General features: G+C 56.7%; 1 protein-coding gene across 3 annotated transcripts; it reads right to left on the bottom strand.

The window, feature by feature from the left end:
• Positions 1-1,094: 1,094 nt before the first annotated feature.
• VSTM2B (V-set and transmembrane domain containing 2B) lies at positions 1,095-27,247 on the bottom strand. Of its 3 annotated transcripts, XM_070462873.1 has the most exons (6): positions 26,994-27,247; positions 25,946-26,567; positions 25,225-25,409; positions 24,350-24,379; positions 22,986-23,445; positions 1,095-1,797 (listed from the first exon to the last, which is right to left on the bottom strand). In XM_070462873.1, exons 2-6 carry the CDS (start codon positions 26,025-26,027, stop codon positions 1,709-1,711), a joined length of 846 nt encoding a protein of 281 aa, XP_070318974.1. In that variant the 5' UTR covers positions 26,028-26,567; positions 26,994-27,247; the 3' UTR covers positions 1,095-1,708. The 3 variants fall into 3 exon arrangements, with proteins under 3 accessions (XP_070318974.1, XP_020752361.2, XP_070318973.1); XM_020896702.2 differs by lacking the exon at positions 26,994-27,247 and having other exon boundaries at positions 25,946-26,766; XM_070462872.1 differs by lacking the exons at positions 24,350-24,379; positions 26,994-27,247 and having other exon boundaries at positions 25,946-26,766.
• Positions 27,248-27,633: the final 386 nt, after the last annotated feature.

Raw genomic sequence — 27,633 nt, 5'->3', positions numbered from 1 at the left:
CAAAGGCCAGTCCCTCATTTTGCTGCATTTCCAGAGCTGGCCTGCAGAGGGAGCTCTGCCCATCATAGAAAGTCGGGACCTAGGCTGGCAGAGGGTTTAGTATCGTGAAAGTCGCCAGTTGTCCTATGGGGGAAAGGAATGCTTCTTGCATTAGTGATCCAGTGTCTGGGACTGGAAATCATATATGCCCCTCTGTTCTCAACTCAGTGGCCAGAGCAGGTGACACAGCCCCAAGTGCCACAGGGTGCCAGCCAGTGAAGAAGTAATGATGTCTGAGCAACATCAGTGACACGCACATTGGTTCAAAAACGGGCTAGATTTTAAACAAATCCATGGGATCTGGTGATTTAGTGCGATCTTGTCATCGACATGACTGAGCAACTGAACTGAACTGTCATGGAATGAAGAATAACACCCCCCACAGCTTGTCTATTTCTTTAAGACGTGTAACCTACTTCCCTTGTGGCTCAGCTGGTAAAGAATTCGCCTGCAATATGGGAGACCTGGGTTCGATCCCTGGGTTGGGACGATCCCCTGGAGAAGGGAAAGGCTACCCACTCCAGGATTCTGGCCTGGAGAATCCCATGGACTGTATAGTCTATGGGGTTGCAAAGAGTTGGACACGACTGAGCGATGGTCACATCCAACCTGCCCTGAACACACACATTTCAGGGGCTCACACAATCTCTGGATGCATGAAGAGAGTGTGGACTGCCCCACGTTCTCCCCATATTCTCTCCTCAAACTAGCAGTGAATCCAGCCACAGTAATCACACCTGGATGCATAATCTCTAACTGGGCAAATGCATTGTACAGGTAGTTAAGCCAGAAGGGAAAAGAATGGTTCTTCATTTATATCACACCTCTTTCCAATAATTCCTTTCCTTGAGGACCAGGACTGGGGGTGCATTCCACGTGGTCCCCTGTCCCTGGTGGAGGCTGGGCAAGCACTCTGCTCTGCCCAGGGTGGCCTTGGCTGGGGGCCCTGGGCTGCAGCCAGCCGCCAGTGCAGCTGGCAGCAGAGACCAGGAGGGCACAGCACGCAGCATTTGGGCTGCTCGGGGCACCACGGCTCAGACTCATACACGTCTGTAGAAAGGTTATTTCAAAGTTGTTTTATTCAACTGTTATTCAGCAATATACAGCACAGTTTATAAACGAGTATCTGACCTTGTTTCCAATCTTTATTTAAAAATAAATATTATTGACAGTGAATTTTAATTATGATAAGATGTATCTTTTTTAATCAAAATGTCTCAAAAGAAATAATTTAATAAAAAAGAAAACCCCCCAAAGAAAAAAGTAAATTAAAAAATTTCCTAAACGCAATAATCTACTAAAAATATTTTGCTTTGTCAAAAAGGCTTTGACCCGACATTTTTACATAGTATCCTAAAGATAACTGCTCAACAGTTCGTGCAAAATGAAGACTTGGAAGAAAAGTATGAAAAGAAAAATACATTAAAATAGAGAAATCATTGATCCCATGCATATTGCACGGCTCAAACTCCATCTTATTTGGAAACTAGATGCATTACTTTAGGTGGTCTACATTTGTGTAACTACCCCCAAAAATATGGTTTATTTGCTTTCCATGTGGACTTGGTCATGCGTCTCTGAGTCTGTCTGTGTCCATCTGGTGACGTGGTCCTCACCCAGGGACTGGGCAGCCGTGTGGGCCGCTCAGGAGCACAGGAGGGTGAGTCTGTCAGGGCCCCACCAACAGGTGCAGGAACTCATGTAGGGCCAACAGGAACAGAGACAGGAGCGGGTCTGTGGCATAGTTCGGGCCGGTGCCTGCAGGGGACGAGAGAAGGGGCAGGGTTCTCTCCTGGAAGCTGGTGGGGTGGGGTGGGGCGGGGCGGGGGCGGATGAGACCCCCCTGGTGGGCTGTCACTGTGAGTGCCCTGCTGGTACCCGGCCAGACACGGCTGCCCTGCGGCGGCTTCCTCTTTACCAACTGCACAGGAACCCATTCGTGGTCCAGACACGGGGTGCCCCTGCCTGAAGGGTGTGTGCTAGACAGCAGATCCCAAGTCCAGGCATTATTTTAGTTGAGTACGAAGACAGGGTGCTCCCTCTCCACTCCTGCCCCCAAGACTACACTGCAAAGTGGCCTTGGTGCTTAAGGCCCGCTCCTCCGAGAGACTCCCTGATCGCACACAACTCCATCCCCTCCAGCTCCTGCCTGAGCTTCACAGTCCTGTACTCACAGACACCCTGCCTGAGGCATCCTGAATGTGTGAGTCTTCTTTCCACAAACCGTCAGCCCAGCCCCTGGGGTCAAAGTGGGGCACTCAGCAATCACTGTTTGGTGGAGGTCAGTGGGCTAGGGCCCCCCAGGAGTGACCCTTGCACTATCCTGACGGGAGGTCACCCCCATCTGTGTCTTCCATGTGACCTCTAACCCAAGCCTCTGGCCCACTCCTGGGACCGTGACATACTGCCTTCACCCTCCTCACCCAGGCTGCCTGCCCGACTCCCCATCTGTCAGTCATCAGCGCTTCATCTGTTTGGGAGGCCTCTTGTGCAGCTCGGCGGAAGCCCACCCACGAGCCCCAGGCTTCTCACCGGGGGTGGGTGCTCCCTCCAGGTTGTTAAGAGGAACCAATATATAGGTACCACGCACGCCCCGGTCCTGCCCAAACCGTGTGACGTCACTGCCAACTTGCAAAGGATCGGGCTGTATCCAGCCACACCCTGCCTACCTGTACCTATGGAAACCTCTCCTCCCTTCACCCCGCCTAGCCAGCTGGGCTGGAGCCCTGTACCCTGAGGGGAGGTGCAGAATGCCCTTCCCGGTCCGTGACCATGCACAGAGGCTGCGGCCCCTCCACCTGGCTGCCTGCAGGAGCTGCCGCCAGCCCGGCCGGGTTTGTGCTTCCCTGACAAGCCTGGGCTTCAGCCCCTGACTTCTTCCCTGCTCCAGGGGGAAGAGCCATTTGTCTTTCCTGTCCAAGGTGTTTCCCTCATTCTTGTGACCTGGGCCCCAGTCTCCCCTCTGTACAACGAGGGGCTTGGACAAATGATCCAAGGCTATCCTTGCTTGAGATGCCAGGATTCCATCTGTTCGTTTGAGGAAACGAGGGCTGTGTTGGAAGATCTGGAAGAAAAGAATGCAGAGGCCATCTGCTTGCCCGTCCTATCCAAGGTCGACGTTTCTGAACCTAGTCCTGAGCCCCCGCTGAGAAGCACAAGGACAGGAGGGCCCAAACGGGTAACCTTCCCTTGCAGTACCAATTTTTCACACCGTCACCATGCCTGGCCTCCTGTGCAGCGTGACCCGAGTTGACAAACCCTCTTGCTCCCCCTCATCAGGAGGACCACAGTGTGGTCACTCCAAAGGCTCGGGTCTTCCTTTGCTGCTCCTCACGGCCATGTGTCGCTGGGAAGGACAAGGGTGGATGTGGTAACAGACTAGCTGATGGAAGCCCAGATGGCTGGGTGGACTCACCGGGGCTCAGAGGTGTGGAAACGGGGTGACCAGCAGGGCACTGGTTCCTGGGCCCACGGGGCTCACGTGGCCAGACCAGCCCCACTGGCCTCCCCATCTTCTGGTGCAGACCTTTCTGCTCCTGCAAACCCTGACACTCAGGCCCGTGCAGGCAAGACAGAAACAAGTGTGTGAGGCACTTAAAAGCAGATGTGTGTGTGCAGTAGGACACATCCAGATCCTCAAGGCATGCTGGGCCAGGAGGCATGGCAAATGGGCTGCAAGCCAGGCGGGGTGAACGCTGCAGAACTGTGGGCACAGGAGACTGGAGAGGAAATGTTAATTTGCCTCTGAGTACTGTCGACTTTGTCTTTCCCACTACTGCAGTCTCGCCTACTCATGTTTAAAAGTTTTAAAATTGCAGAAGACTTGCAAACAACCCTGAACTGAAACAACCACCCTGCTCCTGGGCTGGGCCAAGCAGGGAGCAGCAGCGGCTGGGGAGTGGGTGGCCCCCTGGGGGCCAGTGCCCGGGGAGCGCAGACAGCAGGGTCGTCCGCGTCTCTGCTTGAGGATGTCTGGGTCGGGGGAGCCGCGTTTGGCTCCTGGGTGGCACGTCATCGTCTCCCTGACCCCGCACTGCCACGGACGGGACCCAAGGAGGTGGGATGGGGTAGTGGGCTGGAACCAGGACAGCTTCCGGGCCAGGTTGCTGTGGGACCCATGCAATACCCGTCACCTCTCTGGGTCCTGGGGCGCACTCCATAAAATGCAGATTGCACACTCATGGCGCCATGAAATGAGTATGTGCAGGGCACAGCTCCCCAGGCTAGGTCCAGACTAAGCAAGATGACAGTGGTAGATTGCAGAAATGGCTACAAACGCCCCTCCTCCCTCACCTTCTGTGACACTGCCCTCGCTCACTGATGAGGCTGGCCACAGGACTTGCTTTGGCCAATGGACATTATCGAGCGTGAAGCAACAGCAGCTTGAAAAGCGCACTGAGGCTTCCTCTGTGGCTCCTGGAACCCACTGCTACGTGAGAAGACTGGGCTGGCCCGGGGCAGGGTAAGAGCCAGGAGATGTCCCAGCCGGCCCCACATGCAAGGGCAGACGACCACAGGTGCATGAAGGAGCTGACAGACACCAGCATGAGAAACACCCACAGAACCATGACCTGAATAGATGGCTGACCGTCACATTCAAGTCAGCACGGTTTAGAGTCAGAAGCTCACTGATAGATACAATCATGTAAAAAAAAAAGTGCCTCAAACAGAGTAAGAGCCATGTGAATAAAATGTTAATGAAAAGGACAACATAATTACTTTTCTGAAAAGTGTTGGAGAAGAACCAATTTTGAGGACTGTCCTCCTGAGAGAAACATTTTCCAAGATGGAATAAACAGAATATCTTCCCAAGCATTTGTGTTCAATACAGACATCGCCCCTGGGTCTCTGAGGGGTGGAGGACTCGGGTTTTGGAACCTCTTGCTGCATGCCTCACAAGATACTCAGATGAGCCAGGGTCGACCAGGGAAGGCAGGCTTCTGGGCTGCTCCTGGAGGCAGAGGGGCCTTCACCACAGGACGGGTCAGAGCTCGGGGGTCTGGCAGCCCCGTCCCCTCCCCACCGCTGTCCAGTGGAGGGGCCTGGGCAACCGTCTAGCAGCTGGCACCCTCCACCTGCCCCTGCCCAAGCATCTGCTGCCCTAGTCCACGTCCTCACTGTTTCCTGGAGTGGGGAAGGGCTGTCTGCGCTGTCCAGGGCTCACCCGACCCTCCAGAGCAAGGCCCAGGAGACTGCCTCTGGCTCAGCTGAGGCAGGGCCTCCTATCCTGGCCTCCTGTATCATGCGCCGTGGAGAGGTCGATGTTCCCAAGGACATGCGGGCTGCTGTGATGACTGGTTACTAACAGTCTATTTCCTCCTTTCCTAAGAGGGCCAGGAAGAGCTCTGCAACACGAAGAAGGTTATGTTGTGGTTAAGTGGGAAAATTAGGCTGCTCGAGAGGTGAGGGAAGCATCTGATGGAGTAGTAGCTGATTCACTCTTTATATTAAACAAATAGCACTGTTTTGCCAATCATTCTTACAGAAATCAAAGCTGCTCTGTGAATATTAACTTTTATTGTTTGGGTGGCGAGTGGGTAAGACTCACACCAGAGCCATTTTCCAAAGAACACTGTGGGTGCACCCAGACCCACGGGCTTAGCGAAGGCGCCAGTTCGAGCAGCTTCCACTGGAAAATCCTGCTTCTCCATTTACCCAGCAATGGCAGAATTCCAAAGGCCACATCAGAAGACAACAGGGAATCTCTGGGGCCATTCATCACCTCATGATGGAAGTGAAGGAGGCTGGGCTCCAGCCGCCCTCTGGGATCCTCACTTTGCCCCCACTGGAGGTTCCTGACAGTTGGTTCCTGCGGTGGGGATGCAGAGAACACCCCTACTCTGGCCTGGTCTCCTGTGGCACGGGGCACTGGGGGGACCACCCCCCTCTACAGGCATCAGGACCTTGGTGGGCTGCTCCCCAGCTGATCTGTGGGCGTGGCTGGCCAGGACGGCCACGCCCCCGGCCACCTGCTCCGCCCACACGTCTAGGAGTCTGCAGCCCCTCCCCACCGCAGGCTTCTCCTGGCCTGGGGGCTGCTGCTGATGGGCTGGCCTGGGTCAGGAGTTTGCAAAGGTGCCCTCAGAGGCCAGTGCTGCTCAGAGGCTGTATTTTGTTTTGTTTGTCTTTAGCTTAAAAACTAAAAATTTATTTCAGGTTTGAGTCAGTAAAATTCAGATACGTTTGTGGTCTGGCTCTACACACAAAAATGGCTAACAGGCTGATTCTGGCTCTTGAGACCTAAGCAAAGTTGGAGGTTCAGTCCGTGGGTGACCCCTCAGTGCCTAGTCTTAGCCTCCTCAAGTGCTGCATTAGAATATTCCCATGCTGAACATAGGCAGAAAAGAACTAGTCCAGCCTCATGAACAGATCAACTCCACCAGTGAGCGTGGGTATCCTAACATCCGGACTGTGATGGAGGTCTGGAGGACAGGTCCCTCCTCTGTGTCAAGCAGAGCTAGGCCACTTACATCCATTTGGCATTCTGTGCTGTCATAACAAGTTTTTTGAATAGGGGCTTTTTGGCTGAAAATGTTAGAAAACAAAGTGGAGTGCCCTGGATGAGTTTCTTTCAGCATGGCTGTTCAATTCTATTCCTTTTCCCCTTTGCTGCCATCTGAGAATGAGAAGGGGCCAGCCCCAAGCAGCAAGAGTCTGGGCACAGCTGGACTTTGTGGGCTGCACTTGGATGTCCACTCACCGTGGAGGCGGAGGCCTGTCTGCCTGGGGCAGCCAGGAACAGACTGGCTCTTATGCCTGTTCCCATCACTGGCCCTGACCGTGAGTGTGGTGGTGGCCGAGCCAGACAAAGAGGAAGGCTTCCTCTAGGAGCTTCCTCGGGGCAGGGTATAAGGAGATTTGCAGGGGCTTGTGGAATAGAACAACTGGTCATCTTGGCCATGGTCAGGCCCCGTGCCTTTATCTGTGGGGGACACACGTACAGTCACAGAGCCTGGGGCAATGGAGAGGCACTGAGTTGCCACTTGAGGATTCAGTCTAGAACACAGAAGGGTCTGGCTTGGTGCATGCAGAGCTCTAAAAATCGTAAATTATAATCCAACATGTAAAATGTGGGAAACTTGCATAAAAGCACAGATCGGTATGTTAACTGGAAAGGCCCACCACCCAGCAGCTCTGGGCCTGCTAGTCACCTAGCTGCATGACTGGCCGCTGTCTTCTCAGCAGGGATCTCCTGTTCACTGCTCCTCCTCAGCCCAGGCCGGGTACGGGCGGCTGCCTGTTTCCTCCCTGACACCCTGGAGTCAGCCCTGTCTCCTCAGCCTGCTTCGCTCACCTGAACCCCCCATGCTCGGCCCTCTAGGGGTCTGAGTGTGCAACCTCTGGGCAAGCTCTGGTACGGGATCCAGGAGGCCTGCCTGTCAGCCCTCCTTCCTTCCTACACCTTGGGGTGACCGTGCAGGGCTGGCTCCCCTCGCCCTGACGTGCCTGGTGGCCCCTGCACCCATCCTACCCTGGCTCTCTGGCCTCCCCTGAACGCTGCGCTGGTTAGGTCAGGTGGCCCGGCTGCAGTGGGTGGGAAGACACCACCTTTCAAGAGGCTGCTCCCCTTGTTGATGTTTTAATTAAATCCTCTTCATGGATATTCAAAGGGAATCAGCAAGGGATAATCGAGCACTAACAGGACTGGATAGAATTAATTTTTGCCATAAAATTAGTGTGTGCCGGTAATTAGGGCAAAAACAAGGAGCAACCAATGGCCTTGGTTTTTAAAGGAAACTGAAAGTGTGGGATGAGGAGGTGCGAGAGAGGGGACGAGATGTGGGTCCCTTGGTCCTGTGTTGATCCTGCCCCAGCCTTAGGCAGCTGGCTCCTGGGTTTGAGCACAAGCTGTCCTCCTGGTGGGTGTCACATGTCCACTGGAGGTGATGTCCGCAGGGCAGCCTCCGTGTCTGGGCTGGGAGGATTGTGAGTGCTCCGGGCTCAATGGGGTAGTGAAGTGAAAGTCGCTCAGTCGTGTCCGACTCTTTGTGACCCCATGGACTATACAGTCCATGGGATTCTCCAGGCCAGAATACTGGAGTGGGTAGCCTTTCCCTTCTCCAGGGGATCTTCCCAACCCAGGGGTTGAACCCAGGCCTCCCGCGTTGCAGGTGGGTTCTTTACCAGCTGAGCCTCCGGGAAACCCACAGGGTGGGGGCAGATGAATGTCCCTGGCCTGTTTTAGCCATGCCTGGGCCCCAGTGCTGCAGTGACCTCTTAAAGTGTCTTCCTCCTCCACCCCGTGCCTCCCTCCTTCTAACGCATCTGGCTCACTCTCCTTGAGGGGCAGAAACTTTGATGGGTTCCCTCTGCCTTCAGGAGAAAGCCCCACCATGTCAGTGCCACCGCTGGGGTGCTCCGTGATCGCCCCCGGCAACCTCACCTCCACTCTTTCTTGCTGTCAGCCCTGTACCAATCCACTGTTCCCTGCCAGCACCTCGAGTGGACTCCAGGCTCACCCTGCAGAACCACCGACGTCTATCCCTTTGTCTAGGTCTGACCTAAACCTCAAGCCTGGAACAAGTGCTGCCTCCTCCAGGAAGCCCTCTCTGAGCGCCCAGGCACAAAGGGCTTCGCACAAATGAACGTCTGTTCTCGTGGCCCTTGGCTGTGTCCCCTTCTCCCCCAGCTCCGTAAACGGCTTCCTTATGAGTCCTGCCTCTCCAGCCACGGTGGGACCCCATGTGCCAGAAGGTTGGGCCCGGCCTTCTCCCCTCCTCCCCCAGCAAGTGGCCCCACCCACATCCAGGGCCCAAGAAGACAGAGCCCTGCTGGGACCAGGTACCACAGTAAGTACAATATTTTAAATCCCACCCTCTTAACTGTAGGAGTTACTTTTTAATCCCTATTTTACAGATGGAGAAACTGAGATCTAGAGAGGTGAAGTAACTTGCCCAAAGCCTAGAGTTGCCAGATAAAATACAGGATACCCAGTTAAGTTTGGATTTCAGATAAACAACAGATAATTTAAAGTATAATATATGTTAAACTCTAATACTGCATGGGACATACTTACACTAAAATGCTATTGATTGTTTATCTGAAATTCAAATTTAACCAGGTGTCCTATATTTTAAGTTGCTAAAATCTAGCAGCCCTATCAAGACCACACTAAAATAGTCGGCAACTCTGGGCCATGAACCAGACCATCTGGCTTCTGTCCACACACCTAACCACTGCACACACCAACTCTCAGGGTTGAAGGTCAGGAGCTCCCCTCCCCTGGTGCTTCAGCTTGATCCCAGCCCCACGCTGCTACCAAAGGAGAGAGCATGGGAAAGAGATTTTTTTTTTTTTTTTGTATTTTAACATTTATAATGGGTTTTTAATGTGGCCAACTTTGTTGCTAGCTCCCTTCCAGCTCCTTAATTCTTTTTCTTTTTTTTTCCCAATTATTTTTATCCTTAATTCTTTTGAAATGAAATCTTGCCCCAAAGGACCCTTTAATGGTGCCACTTAATGAAAATAGTAAACAGGCCTCTCTCTCTGGTCGGGCAGCTGCTGTCTGCAGGGCCAAGGGCCGCCCTGACCATAGGATCAGGGTGCTTCCCAGGCCGGATGGAGCCTCCCAGCTCCTCAGTACCGGGCCTAGTCTTCAGGGGAGGATTTCCCATCCGCCACTCAAATTCTTTAAACTTTGAGGCTGCGGGGTGCTAATAGGCCTGTGGTTCTTGGTTCGTAGTGCCAAGAGAATTCTTTCCTTCAATCCTCTCAGGAGACTTTGGGAGGTGGAACGGCGGTGCTCTTACGCAGGTGAGCCACAGAGAGGTTAGGTAACATGCCTAAGTTTGAATAGCTGCTAGGCGGTAGAAGAGTTATTTCTAGTTCACTCCCCAGTATTTTTGCATTCAGTCCAGGATGCCTTCCTGACCCCACCTCGGGGAAAGTTCTGTCTCACCTGCGTTCATGCTGCCTCCGGTGCCCCAAGCTCCAGGCAGACTGGCTGCCGCACAGAGGCCACAGGGGCCCTCCCTCTCCTGCTATTAGATAGCCCCTCCCGTTCCCTTCTGCTGGAGCCCGCCCACCCTCCGTGGCTCAGCCCAGAGACGCCCACAGCACGACCTCCAGGACAACTTTCCATCTGCCTGCTTCTTGCCCCGGAGCCCCTGCCCCAGGCCCAGCCCTGCCCTGGTCCTTGAACCTGCCGCTCGCCACATCAGCGCCCACGTGGGCAGCGCAGTGGTCCTGACGGGCCTGTCCACGTCCACGAACCCAACAGCTGGGCAGCCACCTAGCAGAGGCCAGAGAGCTCTGTGCACGGGCAAAGCACTCATCTTCCCCCACCCCAACCCAGCCCCCTGCGGCTTCGTGCAGGCTGGGCTAATTCCTCCCTGGGCCCTCCTCCATCCCCCGCACCTCCCTTTTGGGTCCAGCATCCGTCCACACGGCTCACCCCATGTCCTCCCGCCCACCACCTGCCCCTCCACTCCATGGGGGTCCCTCAGACACCACAACCTCCTTGGCCTGGCTGGAGGCTCCAGTTGCCCCAGGGGCTCCAGAGCAAGTCACATTTACGCTGCGTTGTGTTTGAGCGGCCACGGTGGCTTATGTTTTGACTGCTGTCTTCTCCGACAGTGGGTAAACCCATGATCGCTTTGCACCCTGCCCACACCTGCAGTGCTGACAAAGTGTCTGTTAAACAAATGAGTGGAAGTTGTTCTTAGAGGCCCCCAGCGGTCTAAGCGGGCGTGATGCACCAGGCATTGGCCAGCTGCTTCATGTCTGTCAACTTAAACACAAGCCAACTACATATCGCTGCCTGACCTTTCACCTGCCCAAGACTGTGTGCACACATCTCTTTGTCTACCTTTTTCCAATTAACTTCACCTGCATTTTCCCTTTATTCTAGTTTTGCCATTAAATAATTTTCACTCTGTTATGCCACATGGGGCTCTGTAAACCACTTCAAATTTTTCCCTTAGAGGAAAATTATATATATATGTATATATATAAAAGTGTATTTGAATAATTTGTATATTTTAGATGAGATGGTTAGATAGCATCACTGACTCAATAGACATGAATTTGAGCAAACTCCAGGAGATAGTGGAGGACAGGGAAGCCTGGCGTGCTGCAGTTCATAGGGTCGCAAAGAGTTGGACATGATTTAGTGACTGAACAACAGTAGTATTTTGTATAATTTATACACACACACACACACACACACACACACACACTTGTATATGAGCTTCCTTGGTGGCTCATTGGTAAAGAATCTGCCTGCTTATGCAGGAGGTGTGGGTTTGATCACTGGGTCGGGAAGATCCCCTGGACAGAGGAGCCTGGTGGGTTCCAGTCCATGAGCTGGACTGGACAAGTTGCAAGAGCTGGACATGACTTAGTGACTAAATAACAACAACAATATACATATACATACATATAAATAATATGGGTTAAATCAGTTTTAAAATCTTTTAAAGCATAGACCTCCCTTTTCAAGCTAATTGCTATGTGGAACCTCAACATTTAAAACCATTAGAAGGAGAATTTCCCTGATGGTCTGGTGGTTAAGACCCTGTGCTGCTAATGCAGGGCACATGGGTTTGATCCCTGGCTGAAGAACTAAGATGCCCGGCAGTGTCGCAAAAAAGAAAAAAAAAGTCACTCCTCTCCCCATACCTCCGACAATCCCCACCTCCCCAAAAAGCAAAAACATTAGAAGCAGAACTGCTTTGTTTGTGGCTGGAAGCAGGGCTGGGGAGCCCGGGGCTCCAAGGAACAAAGTTTGGGAACCACGCAGTAGAGACTCTTTATGGCCCCTTCCAGACCTGAAACTCACAGACCTGTAGATGCTGGAATGCTGGCGTGCCCAGTACACAGATGAGGAAGGGGAGACCTGTCAGTGCTTCAAGGCAGTGGTCCCTGCTTCCCTTGGGCATTTCAGCCTCCTTTAGCTCCACTCGTCCCCTGCATAGCCTTTATGACTTTCCGTGCGGAGTGTGCCCAGACTCTCAGGTCAGGCAGACAGTGGGCACTCAATCAGGGCCTGCTCAGGAGGGTTTCTCACGGTGTGGGTCCAGGCCCGAGCCTCCTTATCCCATTCAGCGGAGCTGGGCATGGCCAGGAAAAAGCAGGAGCGACAGCCTGAAGGCCCAGGGCCAGGGGAGACGGGCTGTAGGTCCCCCAGGCCAGCACAGAACACAACCGCAGCGCCTTTCTCTAGAGCCCACCTTGGCAACACCTGGACGTTTCTTTCTTTTTCACACTGAGGACTTTTCTTCAGGAACACAGTTTAACTGAAAAGGTTCACACATTTTAATTGCCCAGGGACAGTGCTCTGAAAATTCTATAACATGTGCTCATTAAATAAAATTAGCACAGAGGAGCTGCCCAGGATATGTCACGCATTAAAAGATGACTCTGTAGAATACAATGCATTATGAATTATTGCCTTGTGCATTTTTTTTTTTTGCCTTCTGTATTTTTGTTATATTAGTTTTTAATGCAAATACAGCTACTCATCTGCCTACCTGGAGATTTGACTTTTTAAATGCTTGAAAAAATATATTTAACTTTTACATGGACAGTCATCATCAAGTCTTTGCCAGGCTGCATCCTCCAGAATGCCCAGTGTCCGCTCCTGCCCCTCACAGCAAGGGACAGAGGTGCCTTCTGCAGGCTGAGGGGTTAAGGGAGCTGGGGCAGGCTGGGGACTGGCTGTGTCCCCTTGCTCTGCCTGTCCTCTCTGTGACCCAGGGCCGGCAGGCAGAGGCATGACCTGGCATGAAACTCTGGGCCTAGCCGTCTGGTCCACACTGCCACCTGGGACCTTTCTCCCTTTGGCCTCCCCTTCCTGGAGGATGTGGCCTGGGTGTGCAGAGGTCAGGTGCAGAGAAGCCAACCCCAGGCATGCCTCCTCCCCCAGCCCCGCCCCTCCTGCAAGGCCCATCTTGCATTCGTGTTTCATCCACATATCTACTCATCCTTCTTTCTATCCCCCATTCTTCCATCCAGCCGCTTAGTCATAGCCTTCTCCCACACATTCCTTCCACCCAGCCACATATCCCTTCATCCTTCCTTTCACCCCCACAACCTCTGTCATCCACTCACACATCTTCCCCCTCACTCGTTCATCAGACACTTGTTTTCCGATTCATCCCTCCGTCCATCCTGTCACTCATCCATCCAAACCTTTAGTCCCCGCCCTGTCACCTCTTGGCTGGATCACTGGCTCTGAAGTGGAGTCCCCATATCCACTCTGCTCCTACCTCTCCAGCTTCCACAGCTGCAGCCAGGATGTTATTTCAGAAAGCATCACACCGTCCCATCCATGGCCAAGAGCCAAAGCCTCCCTGGGGTGTGACCTGAGCGCCTCTTCACTTCACTCCCCCGTGCCTCGCCTTGCTTTCTGTGCCCTGGACACAGTCACTCTCTGGCAGGCCTCTGTACTCCCCTCTTGCCAGAGGGTCTTTGCACAGGCTGCCCCTCTTGGAAGGCCCTACTCACTCTCGTTCTCAAGCCCACTCTTAATCATCACCCAGACTATGGCTTAACTGTTGTTCCCTCAGGGGCCCTTTCCTGACTGGGCCAGGTCCCCTACTCTTGGTTCCCACAGCCCATGGGTCCTTCACTTAAGAGTGCCAGCAATGGCTGCTGACTTCTCCTTGCTGTGCGGCTATCTGATCAGTAGTCAGACTGTCTCTGTCTCTTCAGACTCCGAGGACTCTGTTGGTCTTATTCACACGTGCTCCCAGTGCCCAGCACAGATCTTGCACATAGGATGCTCAATGGACGTTTTCTGAATGTACAAGAAAATGAATGAATGAGCAAATCAGTGCCAGGCCCAGGGAATGTGAGTGTGGGGTGCTGGGGACAAAGACAGGAGAACAAACTCTGCCTGCCTGCCCAGGGCATCAGTCCCAGGACAGGAGGGAAATGTGGGGGCCTAAGACGGCAGTGCAGCCCTCCTGGGTGCTCAGGATGGATAAGACCCCTTGAGATGCAGGGTCAGAGAAGTGTCCTTCCCTCTGTGGAGTGATCCCCCACTACCAGCCCACACTGCTCGTACCTTTTATGAGCCCTGAATACATTCTCAGAGCACCACTGTTGGGCCATCAGCTTCTCCCTAAAGCAGGGGCTGGCTGGGTCTACCAGATGCCCTGGGCAGTGGCCACCTTCAGTCAGACCAGATACAGTTAGCTAGGAACCCCCACTGCAGCTCCAGCTCAGAATAAGCCATGGAACCATGTCAGCTCTGTCTCCCTGGGGGTTTATTAAAGATCCTTCCTCTGGGCTAAGTGGCATTCGTGTGAGGATCAACTGTAATGAGTTGCTATAAGGATCTGACATTGCAGCTGGGCTTTCCTGGCTTAGAGAAAACCAAGACTTTTTCAGGGAGAGCCGATGGGCAGGAGCCAGGGGGCAGAGAGGGTGGGACTCTGGATCTTTGCCTGTATTCATCTGGTAAAGGCGGGCAGACCTCCTTCAGGGTAAGCTTGCAGTGCTGGGTGGGAGGGAGGCTTATGTGGGCCTGAAGGAGTCCTGGCCTCCTGGTTCTGCATATAGTCCCTTCTTCATCCCACCCTCTCCCCATGGGTCCTTGGGTGCCAAGCAGCGCCTTTACTGCCAGTCATCAGAGAATGCATCCAAGCAGGTACCAACACAAAAGGCAGAGTACCAGAGTGCGTGGGAGACAGTGCAGGCCCAGACCTGCAGCAGAGGCCGGGAGCCGTCGCCTGACACGCCCACCCCTGCACAGCGGCTGTATCTCACATGGTGAGAGTCCCCGTGAGGAGGGCGCGGGGCACCCCCTCTCCAGTCCAGGTCGGCCCTGGGGCCTTTCCAGCTGCCTGACCGGCCCTCGGGGCCAGGTGCATAGATGTGTGCAGGTGGGATGTGGGGAACCACACTGAACCTGTCCTTGCTCACCTTGCTCCTGACTCCTGCAAATTAGCTGCAGCCAGGAAAGAATGAGGACATGGCATTATCCCCACTTCCTCTCCTCCCCCCTCCAAATGGCAAGGAGAAAGGACAGAAATAGCACCTCACTGAGCTGTCTGCAGTCTGAGGGCATTTTCTGTCTGCAGTGCCATCAGCAGTCTCCTCACCTTTAGCCCCACGATGCACTCAGTGCACAGAGGGAAACACGTCTCAGATTGGAGCACCCTGTCCAGCCCCCAGAAATGTTCAAGAAGTGACCAGGGACAGTCAATGCCATTCCCACAAACAATGCTGATGGTAACAGCCAACAGCAGTGGGTGTTTTCTAGGTGCCCAGCCTGTGCTAAGCTCCACTCTTTCTGTGGATTATCTCCTCTGGTCTTGCGTGGGCACTGCTATCACCAAGATAACAGATACGAGAACTTGCCTGTGGGGGGTGGAAGTGTTGGGTCAGGACTGGAATGCAAGCAGTTGGACTCGTGGAAAATGAGAAGCATAGTCCTTATGAAGGGTGAGGGAATGATGCATGGACTGTGACTTCTGGGTGGCTGGAGCTCTGTGAGGCCCAGAAATAGGAAGATTGGTTGGCATTCAAACACTGGCTTGCCCGTGAACCAGCTTAGCTGAATAGTAAGGAATGTTTGAAATGTCAGAGGAAGAATTAAGTGGTTGGAAAAGTGGTAACACTTTCTCCTGAGCTGTTGTCAGCCTCACTCAGGTTTGTTTTGTCTTTTCCAGCATAATGGGCAGCTCCTTTAAGAGAGCTTGTCTAGGCCCTGACTCTTTGCGACACCATGAACTGCAGCCCGCCAGGCTCCTCTGTCCCTGGGATTCTCCAGGCAAGGAAACTGGGGTGGGTTGCCACGCCCTCCTCCAGGGGGTCTGCCCAACCCAGGGATCACACCCAGGTCTCCCGCACTGCAGGCGGATTCTTCACCAGCCGAGCCGCAGGGAAGCCAGGCTGACCGTGGCCTCCTCCCTCATCAGCACTGGGCATCCAGCTGGGCACACTCCGGAGGTGCCCTGTGCACAGCTGGCCTTCACCCGAGGAGCCCTCTGGCAAGGTGGTCACTTCTGAGCTGGAGGGAGCAGAATGCATGGGCGTGGGTGAGCCGGTGAATGGCGGGGCCCCCAAAACACTCTCCTTGAACCACAAAGACCAGAAGCCAGGCCAATGTAGGGCTGATATTTCAGCCCGGGGAGAGGTAATGACGGAATGGAACCACCAGTACTCTCCAGAAATGGCCTCACCCAGGATGCCGACACAGGGATGAGACTCACAAGGCCTGCCTCTCAAGGGCCACCTGGCGGAGGTGTGGCTCGAGAGAAGACCTGAGCGAGGGCCCGCTGCTGCTGAGCACCCCGCAGCCCCTCTCACCGCTCTCTGCTCACCGGCAGCTAAGCCTTAGCCCAGAAAAGACTGGGCTGGGTAATCCATCCTGCACCTAGAGCACTTTCCCTGAGAACCCTGGAGAAGGAAATGGCAACCCACTCTGGTATTCTTGCCTGGAAAATTCCTTGGACAGAGAAGCCTGGCAGGCTACAGTCCATGGGGTTGCAAAGAGCCAGACACGACTGAGCAACTTCACTTCACTTCCCTGAGAACACCAAAGCCACCAACAAGCGGACTGTTTCCCCTAGAAGCCCCATCCCAGGGAAGGAGGTTTGTCATCCTTCATAAAGAAAAGGTAGGGATCAGCAGTTGCAAATGCTGGGCCTGTTTGCTTGTAATCTTAAACTTTCCTGAAGCCCCTGTGTAAGACAAAGGGAAGCTTCTCACTGCTTTGGAGTTTCTAAGAGATGCCTGCAAAGCATGGGGAATAGAAAAGATGATACTTTCTTCTTTTTTCTTGTGCTGCAAAGGTCTCTTAAAACCAAGTCAGCATCTCCCATAAAGCTTAGAGGTTTAGACCACAGCCAAGCCCTTGCCTCTGTCCACATGGGGCAGCAGTAATCAATATCGTATTACAAAAGCACTTGACCTCATTTATTCCCATGGATGCTTGGGGAATCCTTAATATTCAGAGCTTTTAAAATGTGCGCCTGGCATATTTAATGAGAAGCTCCTTGGTGGGTTCGGCTCCTGGTGACATTTAGAGAGCCTGGCTCTCCACTCTTCCCGTGGGGCTGCCACCCCAGCTAGGGAAGGAATCTGGGCTCTGGGGTGGGGGCTGTTTGATGGAGTGGGGCAGAAGGGGTCATGTAGAAAGGGGGGGCACTGGTAAGATGTGAGCATGACTCACAGCGAGTGCTCAGTGAAGGCAATATTCTTTATCATTATGATGATCTGTAGTACGGTTTTTCCTCCTTAATTTGGGGTCTCTCCTGTGCTGAGAGAATCAGCTGCACTGTGAGCCAGCTCATGGCTGGATGATAGACAAAAAAGGCCCTTACACCTGGTGTGACTTTCTTAATCCATGGGGCACAGAGCTGGGAGGGAAAGAGAGGCCCCCGGCAACTTCCCCAGGGCTGATCTAAGAGGTGGATGAAGCCCAGGTGCCTCTTTCCAGCCTAAGGCCTCACACTGCCCAGAGCAGGCCTCCTCTGTCAGCCTCGTCTGGGTCGGGGCTGTCCTCCCCGGTACTCCTGCTGATGCAGACAGCTTTGTCCCGGAGTCCCGTGGGCCCCCTGATGCCCTAAGCCGAGTCTGGCTGTCCTTGCTGGTTCCTGCTCAAGGCAACCATGGGACTGGCCGATGAGGGATGGGAGGCTGTGACGTTGATAATCACACGCATTTGCAGGATGTGGGTGCCTCCTGCCAGCAGTGAGGCTCAGCCATTTACTTTATCAAGTCCCTTCATGTTCTCTTGAAGGATGCTCAGTTTCACCTCCTCCTCTCTGGGACAACCTCTGCCAGATTTACTTTCTCTTTAATTACGACCCTTGTGTCACATCAGAGCTTGAGGGAAGAGCGGGCTATTTATTTAAGGTGATGGTTGTCAGGTCCTCGTGGGTCAGTGGAGGAGGCAGACCAGCTGACTGCTGCCTGCCTCTGCCAGCCCAGCTGGAAGCCCCCCAGCGCGCGGAGACTCTCTCTGGTCACACTGGCATTGCTGCTGGCTTTGTTGTCCACCAGGGGCCCGGGCTGAGAGGAAGTCCCTTCACCTTATCCACAGCCCTCTTGGGCCATGGTTTACAGTTGCCATGGTGACTTCCAAGGATGCTCCCCTTGATGGCTCCCAGCGGTAGCAATCTCTCTAAAGCCATCACACCTATGACCTTGGTTGTCTTTCTCTCATTATTAATTGAAATATTGAGACTCAGTTCTCTGGGTGGGTACCAGGCAGCAATTTGCCACATCCAGCTGGCTCTCTGCAGGGGCCAGGGTGGCTCTTCTCTGAACTGGAGCCTGGAGGCTAATTAGAGGTTCACACACCACGGAGCTGATCCCCAGGTCCCTGCAAAGGGGAACCACTTGCCAACATACAAGCCAGTCAGTTGCAAACTGTATTCTGTTGAGACCACACTTGGCTTCACTGTGGCAACTTTCCAGTAGAAGGATTTGTCTGGAAGATACTGTTTTGTTTTCTCTTTTTTTTTTCTTCTAGACATGGCAACCAGCAGCAAAGTGTTCATGAAAAATAGGTCAGTGTTCAAATTAATTAGGAGTCAGATTTATGAACATGGCTAAGAAGGACCCCAATCTCCTGTGCTGGCTCTGCTGTGCTAATCCAGCCCATGTTATTTTTAGGCACAAATATCAAAATGTCTCTTGACAAATGAGACGTGAAATGAATGAGTTTTTGAACATAAACTTTTAGTGCAAATATGTATTTGGCTCTGTTGGGTATGTACAGGGCACAGGAAGGCTTTTCTGGCCTGGCTGTGAGAAAGCTGAAATACCAAGCTTTGAGTAAGTCCCCCCACCCCTTTGCTGGCATTAGCAAAGAGGCTCGCTTTAAAAACAGTGACACAGTGTTGTCTGGGGCTTCTGATTTTCTCCCAGGAGCAACTGCTTAACAGGTGACTGGGGAGCTGGGCTGGGACCATCTCTGAGGTTGCCAATCTGAAATAGCCAGCGTATCCATTCAGCTCAGGCATTAGATGACCTCTTTAATTAGGAACTCAGCTCTGGGTTTGTCCTGGTGTTGGGGCTGGCGCAGAATGCATCTTACTCCCTTGAGAGCTGGGTTGTTGACTCTGTCGCTCAAGATCTACCCTTCACCTTTCCCCACTCTGCTGTGAGCCCCGAGAAGCTGGCCTGTACAGGCTGCATCACCTGGTGCCCTTGTCCTCAGCTCCCAGGAGGGTTTGGTTCCTGGGAGAGCCTGACAGGGGACGAGAGGTCAGCAGAAGAGGGAGGTCTTGCCAGGCCACCGGGGGTCAGCCACTTCCCTCTCCCAAGGCCTCAGCTCTTTCCGTCTCTCAGTCCACCTGACCTCTCTGGATTCTGCTAGTTGCCCCTTCCCGGTCAAAGGTGCTAATGATTCCCAGTGCTCTGAGCCGGGGGCCAGTTCTCATCCTTGGCTGTCCTAACCTTGTTCACACCTTTAAAAAATACTCTCATTGCCTCTCCTCCAAGATTCTGCTCGAATGTGCCATCTGCTCCACCAGCACCCTCTCTGTTACGCTCTGCAGACACGCCTGCCTGGTAACCAAGTGGCCACAGTCCTTTCTCATTCTTTTCCCTCTAAGCTGCCGATAACTGAGAGTGGGGTGAGGAGAGTGGTGGATGTGGGGAGCAAGCCCGCAGTCATCGCCGTGAGCTCCCTCTCTGACTCACACTGCTGCTAGCTCTGAGTGATCGGCTGCCTGCTGCATCCCAGAGAGGCTCAGCAGGACCAAGAGCTGCTCAACAACACAGCCCTGCAGAAAGGCTACTAGTACCCATGACTCAGAACCCAGCCTGCTTCCTTCATCCCACCCACAGCCCCCAGGCGCAGCAGCCTCCAGTGGTGAGGCAGGCTGGGACACTGAAGACAGTATGGGTGCCCCCTTGGCATCAAGCTGTTCAGGTATATGTGTGGACTAGAAGTCCTCTGACCGACTTCTTTACACCCGGAGCGGGACACAGAGGGGCCTGCAGCACAGTGATTCTCCCTGGAGCTTCATCTGGACAACAGAGGACACAGGCCTTTTGGTCCTCCAGCTGAGGGCCCACCTTCCTCGGCTTGCACACAGGAGCTGGTGAGGAACCTGGGGCTCTTTCTGCGATGTGTCTGCATGGTTTCTGATCTGTGCAGGAGCCAACCGTGGCTTTGGGGCGACAGAGGCTTTAGGGCCAGCACACCCCATCCGGTCGTGCCACCCTGTGAGCCCTGCTGGCAGCCCCGCTGACTCTGCTTTCTGGGGGGAAGTAGTCTTGCTGCTCACTCCAGGGAGGGCAGAGGAGCCCCCGCCTGGGCTGCAAGTGCCATCAGAACGGGGCTGACCTGAGGACTTCCAGAAAGAAGGCACTGTCCATGCCAACTTCCGTGGCTGGGTCCCTGCTAGAGCTATGCGTCATTTGGAGCTACCCTGCAGTCAGGCCCAGAGACTGGAGCTCTGACCAGCCATGCCGGGCACAGTCAGGTCAGCTGTGATGAGGCTTGAGGGGTCAAGCTCTACCCAGGGAGGAGGGAGATTGAGCAGGAATGGCCTCTTATCACACGGGGCTTCCTTTACTGAAACCTTCAATGGCTCCTGTTACTCCACTCAGCATTCAAGACCTTTCTCAGCCTGGCCTCCAACCACCAGCCACTCACTTCATCTCCCTCACCCTCTCCTCCTCGCTCAGAGAATATAATGGCCTTGATGATAATAGTGGACTTTTATAGAGCAGTTTCTATGCTGAGCTCCCTCTGAGGTCAGGGATTACTCAAGTATTTCTAAAAGAAATACTTTCAGAGAGGGTAAGTCACGTGCCTAACGACACACAGCCAGTAAAAGAAGGAAACATAACTCATATCTGGCGCACAACATCCTCTGCTCCGCTGCTCTGCTTATAGTCTATGGGACATCCCAGAGGAATGTTCCTGCCCAAGACACACGTTTACTTGCTAGAGCCCAAGGGATGGGGCAGAAGGGAGTTTTCTTCACCAACCAGCAGTAACTAGGCTGGTAACCCTTTCCCAGTATCCCTATAACCCTTTTCCAGGGTGCTAGGCACGTGATTTAGGCTCCTCTCCCACCCTGAAGAGATGAGACTGCAGAACAGCTGTCAAGCCAAGGACTTCATTTTCTACCCTGCTTGCATATGTTGAACAATCAGACTGAGTTCCGGCTGATGGATGAGGGTGGTAGTAATACTGACCACTTCTAGGCATGGCCTTTACAAGCTTCCATTGCCATTCTCCATATCAGCTTTTCTCTGAGAGAACTGAACTCTACCAAAATTATCTGAGTGACTATTTTCTGTCTTCCAAAAATGACAGATACCAAGACCCATTCTAAATGCGTAAGAAGAATTCATCACGTGCTACATGAGCCTTGGAGCCCTGGGGCTTGGTGTGCTCAGGGAACTGGGCTCAGAAAGGCTACTTCCATTCCCTCTTCCTTTTGTTTGTGGGCTGGATGTTGATGCGTGAGCATGGAAGCCACCTCTTAGAGATGGTAGAGTTTCTGTCAGCCTGAATTTCTGAATGACTTCACGGAACAGAGCCATCCTTCCTCAGTCGCTCCTCCCGGTGATGTAAACCAGAAATGGTACATTCGAATTGTGTTAAGCCTCTGGCATTTTGGAGTTCTGCACAGCACGTCATGTTATCTTAAACTGATATGGGGTAAGCTCCAAGACCGGTGGACAGCTTTGGGGAGAGGACCTTCACAAGTTCCCAGCTGACAGGCCTTCCCTCCTAGCCTGGGGGAAGGTCTTGTGGGTACCTGTGTGGAACCTGAGAGTGATGAAGCCTCCAGATATAGCCAAAAGCCTGAGCCACATGGAGAAGCTTCCACAGGGAGGATGACTCAGTGAGAAACAACTGAACTAGTGTGGAAGACAAACTGGCAGGGTCTGAACTGTTTGAAGGCTTAAGATGATCGGCCAGGGAGGGAGGCTAGAATGCTGGTGTCCTTGGATTCAGCGGGGGGGCCCAGGAGTCTGCATCCTTACAAAGTGCTGATGCTGTGGGCAGGTAGTCTGCACTTTAAGAACCATGAGAGTAGGGAAGTGGGCTTCAGCTCCCCCACCTTATGGTGCTTTATTATGACTGTCCTGGAGCCCAGCCTCTCAGCGCTGCAAGGCTGATCGAGATGCTCTCTCTGAGACTGTGCCTCAGACAAGACTGAGAGGGAGTGCCAAGCTTAAAGGCAGACACAGGGAGTGAGCTCCGGAGCTGAGCTCTCTCTGAGGTCCCACCTTTGAGTAGGTGCGGGGAGTGAGGGGTGCCTTGGAGGATGGACACCCTGCGAAGGAGGCCCGCTGCCCTGGGTAAAAGCCCACCACCGCTAAGCCGGCCTCCTGCTCCCGGCCTGCAGGCAGGCCCTCATCGTTGCCCTCTGCTCTGACTCCCTTCTCCCCTTCTCTCCTTCCCCCTTCCCCCTCCCCTGATCCTCTCAGCTCCCTGGGAGAGCAGCCCCAAACCGAACCTCCGGGTGCCCTCCTAACAATGGCAGGGCTCCATCCTCACCCCGGCCCCATGAGGGCCCAAGGAGCCTGGAGTGGCCATCATAGTCGCGCCGGTGTCTAGGACCGCCCGGAGCTACCAAGCAGGGCGGGGCGCACGCAGCCAGGTCCACCCGCAGTGGACCAGCTGTGTCTGTTGGTCCAGTCAAGGTGGCACCCCGGTGTACAAGGCCTGTAACCGTAACCGCCTCCTCTCACTCTAGACTGGGTGCTACTGCCCACCCTGGGCGTTAGGAGACAAGCAGGCCCGACGCTGTTGGGGTGCAGCTCCCCCGAGATCCGGTTCCCCAAACTCGAGAGCGAGCTCCCCGCCTCCAGCCGCGTGTACCCCGGGCAGCGCTCACCGTCAAGGCGGGCAGTGAACACCCCCAGCGGCCGACAGTAAGGACGGGAAAGCGGCGGGAGGAGAGCAGAGGCGGGGTTCCGGGAACGCTCCCCCCAGATGACCCGCCGACGGGCTCGGCGCCCGCGACCGACCGCAGCGGGGCGGCCCGTCCGGCGAGCGCCTCCCGCGGAGCCCTTACCTGAGTGCCGCTGGCGCAGGAGGGCCGCCTCGCGGGGCGGCGGCGGCGCGGACGAGGCGGCGGCCGCCACGGTGGTCGCCGCTCTGTGCGCCGCGGAGGCGGCGGCCTCGGGGACGCCCGGCACGGCGGCGGCGGCGGCGGCGGCGGCGGCGGCGGGAGGGCCCCCGGGAGGCGGGCTCTTGTCGCCGCGGCCGGGCTCCTGGGCGCCGTCGGCCCGGGTGGCGCTGGCGGGGCCGTGGCGGCGCGGGCCGCCGCTCTGAATGTGGGACACGGCCTCCGCGGCCTGCACGTCGGGCGGCGAGAAGCGCGTGAGCACGCGCAGCAGCGCCTGGGCCGTGTGCTCCTGCGTGTCGTCGTCGCTGTAGTCCGACACGCGGCACTCGTACACGCCCTCGTCCTGCCGCCGCACGGCTGACAGCCGCAGCCGGTGCGAGATGTCGTTGCCCTGCACGCGCACGGTCTGCAAGAGAGCGGGGCTTCGGTCAGGGCCCGGGGCGGGCAGGCCGGCGCCTCGCCCCTGGGGCCTTCACATCCGCTCCCACTAACGCTCCTTCCTTCTAGAGCCCCGAGGGCCGAGGTGGTGTCCGAGGGAGAGTCGTTCTGTCCTCATCGTGCACAGATACCTGCTCCCAGCTCCAGCCCTTCTCAGCGAGCGCTCTGCCCTCGCTGGGAGGCAGCGGACGCAGAGGCTGCTGCCACACCCACTGAGTGCCTGCTGCCTAGGAACTTGCCTCTCGGCGGCAGCGTGGAGCGGCGGACAAAGCTCAGCTCCCTGCGAGCTGCCGGAGACGCCGGGGAGCAACCGCTTTGTGGCCCTCACCAAGCTCCCAGGGCATCCTCATCTCCGAACCGGGCACAGGAGGCCCTGGTCATCCCCAGGCCGTGATCCCTCCATCTCCAGCGGGGAAGGCTTGGCGCATGTCCCCCCCCAACCCTGGCAAGACTCCTCCTCTCCACCGCAACTCCAAGCCAGCCTACAGCGCCCGTCACCGCGACCCGCAACCCAGGCGGAGGAGAGGGCTGCCACGGAGGGCACCGCCAGGGCGTGGGCTGCGTGCGGGGCGGGAGTGGGGCCCACAGCCCTGAGCCAGGAGCTAGGGCAAGGAGCCTGCAGGAGAGCTTTACAGGCAAGCGTACGGAAGAGGAAGGAGATTCAGGCCTGGGACCCTTGATTTACGCAAAAGAGAACCCGATCCACGACCGGCGACAGATGGCGCACGGACACGCCAAGCGGCCGACAATGCCAGGGTGTGAGCTGGGACCTATACCGCACCGCCAAGGAGCCTTTCTAAGAGGGAGGAGGCTGCGGGGCGCAAAGCGGCCGGAAGGGGTCTCCCGCGGCCCGCGCTGGGCTCCACACTTACGCTGATTTTAGTCGCATCCTTATTTGTTACCTAAAATGCAAAGAGGGAGAGAGAGACATTAGGCTGTTGGCCTCTAGGCTCAGGGAACTCAGACGCACCTCCTGCAAGAGGATCCTCCGCAGGCGGGCTGAGACTCAAAACCGCTCGGGATGTAGCCACGGCGGAGGGCACGAAGAACAGCGGGATTTTCAGGAGTTTTATCCGGAAGGAAGCAGGGCTTGGAGCTAGCATGGCGCCCGGCCAAGGAGGGGCTGCCGGAGCACCCCTGCCAGCCAAGGAAGGGAGGCTGGATCGCCTCCCGGGTGGGAAGGAAGACCCATTTCCCTCTGGAGGAGCATCCCCATTCCCTATGTTGTTTCCCTAAACCCCTTGGAAAGCTGGATGGACAGGACCCGATGGGAGATGTGAGCAAAGGGTGGGACTCTGGGTAGATTGAAGGTAGGCGGTGTGTGTGTGTGGTGTGTGTGTGAGTGTGCGGGCAGCGAAGGTAGGTGAGTGTGTGTGTGTGTGTGTGTGAGTGTGCGCGCAGCGAAGGTAGGTGAGTGTGTGTGTGTGGTGTGTGAGTGTGTGCGCAGCGAAGGTAGGTGTGTGTGTGTGTGTGTGTGTGTGTGTGTGTGTGTGTGTGTGTGTGAGCCATCACCCTCTGGACCCGCAGCTGGCAAGAGCGGGAAACTGGATGAAGGGTAGCTTCCTAGGGCTAGGCATGGAGTTCAGGGGAGGATTCCGTGAAGGGAATGCGAATGCCTAGCGGGTAACAACCGCTGTTGTTGAAGGTGCTGTGAAGACGGGGACGGGAGGAGATGGGTTGCACCACGGGGCGGCGCCCTGCCTGCCTCTTCCCGGTCACCCCAGGCGCCGCGCGGGTGGCCAGTTACCTTGCTCCGGGCGCCGGGCACGCTGAGCGCTAGCTCGTGCAGCAGCTCTCGGGGCGGCTCCTTGAGGTACCACCACTGAATCTCCAGTGAGTACGAGGTGGCTCCGCTGGCCCGGAAGGCGCAGGGCATTTCGATGTCGTCTCCCTCACGTACGGTCACATCTTTGGGGACTTCGGTGAATGTCGCTGGGGGCGGGGGAGAGAGAGGCGTGACTAGCTGTGGGGCGGAGGCCCGGGGCCACCCCGGCTCTCTGGGCCGTGCTCTTCCCACCCCCCAGCTGCTCGCGCGGCCCAGGCACTGGCCAAGTCAGCTCGAGCAGCTGCCGGGCCGCTGCAGAGACCGGCTGCCGCTGCAGGCCGCTTCCCTCCAGTCCGGGCAGGGCGACGGGGGCGGCTCACGCTTCTTCCCAGCGCCCGGCCGCGCTACCAGCGCCAGACTGGGGCGCGCCAACTCCCGGCGCCCCACGAGCCGCCTGGCCGCAGCTGGAGCCTAGGTCCGGCTCCGAAGGACCTGGGCTCGGGCGTTACTGAAGCCGCGACCCTTCGCCGCTCTCCACCCCCTACCGCGCCGGGCCGTGGCTGCACATTAGGATCGCTGGAGAGCGTGAAGCCTTCCCCTTCGCTTCCTCCGCCTCTTTCTCCGCGGCGGCCGGGACAGGCTGGCTTTGGAGGCCCCGGGAGGAACCCCGAGACCCCAGCGGCAGCAAAGTTCCCGCTCTCACCCTCGGCCACGAAGAGCAGCAGGGCGCGCAGCAGCAGCGGCGGCAGGTATCCGGGAGCGCCGAGCCGGTTCCTCTGGTCCATCTCCCGCAGGGGGCGCGGCGGCGACGGGGATCCGGGATCGGAGAGGCGGCTGTGGCGGCGGCGCGGGCTCGGATCCGGTCGGGCTCGGGCTAGGACGCCTTCGAGCCTGCCATGGCCCCGCGCGGCGCCCCCTCCCCCGGCCGCCGGCGGCCGCCAATCAGTCCAGCTCCCTCGCCGGCTCGCCAGGCGCGGCTCCGGCGGGGGGCGCTGCTCCGGGTGCGCGGAACGCGAGGTCCCGCCGGGAAGCTCCTGGCAGTCAGTCCGTGCTTCCTTTTGTCCGGTAGTCCGCCGGACTCTGGGGACCCGCAATTCAGTCTCTGCCTGGCGGGCCGGTCGGGGGCCGGGCCGCGCTGGGACCCATCCCTGGCCAGGAGAGCGCGCGCCTCGGAGCCCCGAGCTTCTGCCTGCAGGTCTCCTGCTGCTGCGGCTCCCGACCGCCGCCTCCTCCGGCGGCCGCCCCGCTCTCCTGCTGCCGCCTCCGCCGGTCCCTGCTCGGCTCTTTCCGCAGGGCGAGTGGGCGCTCAGCCGCGGCGCGCAGACCTGGCGTCCGACCCAGCGCAGCGCCGGGAGAGCGGGTCCAGCGTGGCGGCCCGGGAGCCGGAGGGGCGGGAGAGGAGGGGGAAGGGAAGGGGAGGGGGCGGTCAGCGGCTGGGCGCCGGGCCGCCTCCAGCGCCGCATCACCCGCGCCCTCCCGCCCCCCTTCCTTCACTCCCCTTCTTTTCTCTTCCACAGCCGGCGCCGCCCCCGCCCCGGAGCGCTCCCCCCGCCCCGCCCGGTTGCCTGGAGGGACCGCCAGCCTCAGGCTGGAGCGCAGCCCCGCCCCGCCCCCGCTTGGGCTAGGGGTCTTCCCACCCCAACTCTCCCTTGTTTCTTTTCCATCTCCTTCGCCCGAGACGGCGGCTTAGCATCCCTGTGCCCCGCGGGGCCCGAGGCCCTCTCCGCAGACCCCCGCCCTCAACTTCTTACCCCGGTTTGGACAAAAAGCTGCCCCGCTCTTTGTCCCCGGCCCAGGCCATGGCGGGCTGGGGCGCGGGAGGGTGGGCGCCGCGGGCCCGGGAGCAGGGCGGAGCGCCGAGCGGGGCCGGGGCCGGAGCGTGCGGGCGGCCACGCCGGAGTCTGCAGCGTGCGAGAGAGAAGTGAGCGCTCCGCGCCGGGCGAGCAGGTGCCCGAGGCGCCGAGAGCGCGAGAGCGAGCCGGAGCGGCGGCAGTGAGTGACGGCAGAGGCGGGGTGGGGCGGGGTGGCTGCGGAGCGCCCGGCACGACTCCAGGCCCAGGGGGGTTCCGAGCGGGGTGGGGTTCCTGCGCCTCGATCGTGGCCCTTGCGTCCCCCCTTGTTCTTCATGGGTCGCAGCCCTCGCTTTACCCGGTGCCCGGGGGGATCCCCGAGAGGAAGGCAAAGGGGGGGCCCGCAGCCCGGTTTTGGAGCCCAGCCCTGGCCTCGCATCCCCCGAAACCCTGGACTTCTCAAAGCTTTCGCCCAGAGCCTCCTCCGTCCCCAGCCCTCTTCGAGAGAGCAGTCTGGTCCCCGAGGGGAAACGTGGGGCGCGCTTGCGGTTTGGAGGGACACATAGTTAGTTGTAGGGGCGAGTCCCACGCCTGCGCTTGG

The sequence above is a fragment of the Odocoileus virginianus genome, unplaced genomic scaffold (assembly GCF_023699985.2).
Source record: "Odocoileus virginianus isolate 20LAN1187 ecotype Illinois unplaced genomic scaffold, Ovbor_1.2 Unplaced_Scaffold_15, whole genome shotgun sequence".
NCBI classification, from domain to species: Eukaryota; Metazoa; Chordata; class Mammalia; order Artiodactyla; family Cervidae; genus Odocoileus; species Odocoileus virginianus.
The sequence above is the reverse complement of the archived record's forward strand: the minus strand, read 5'-3'. Positions and strand labels throughout refer to the sequence as shown.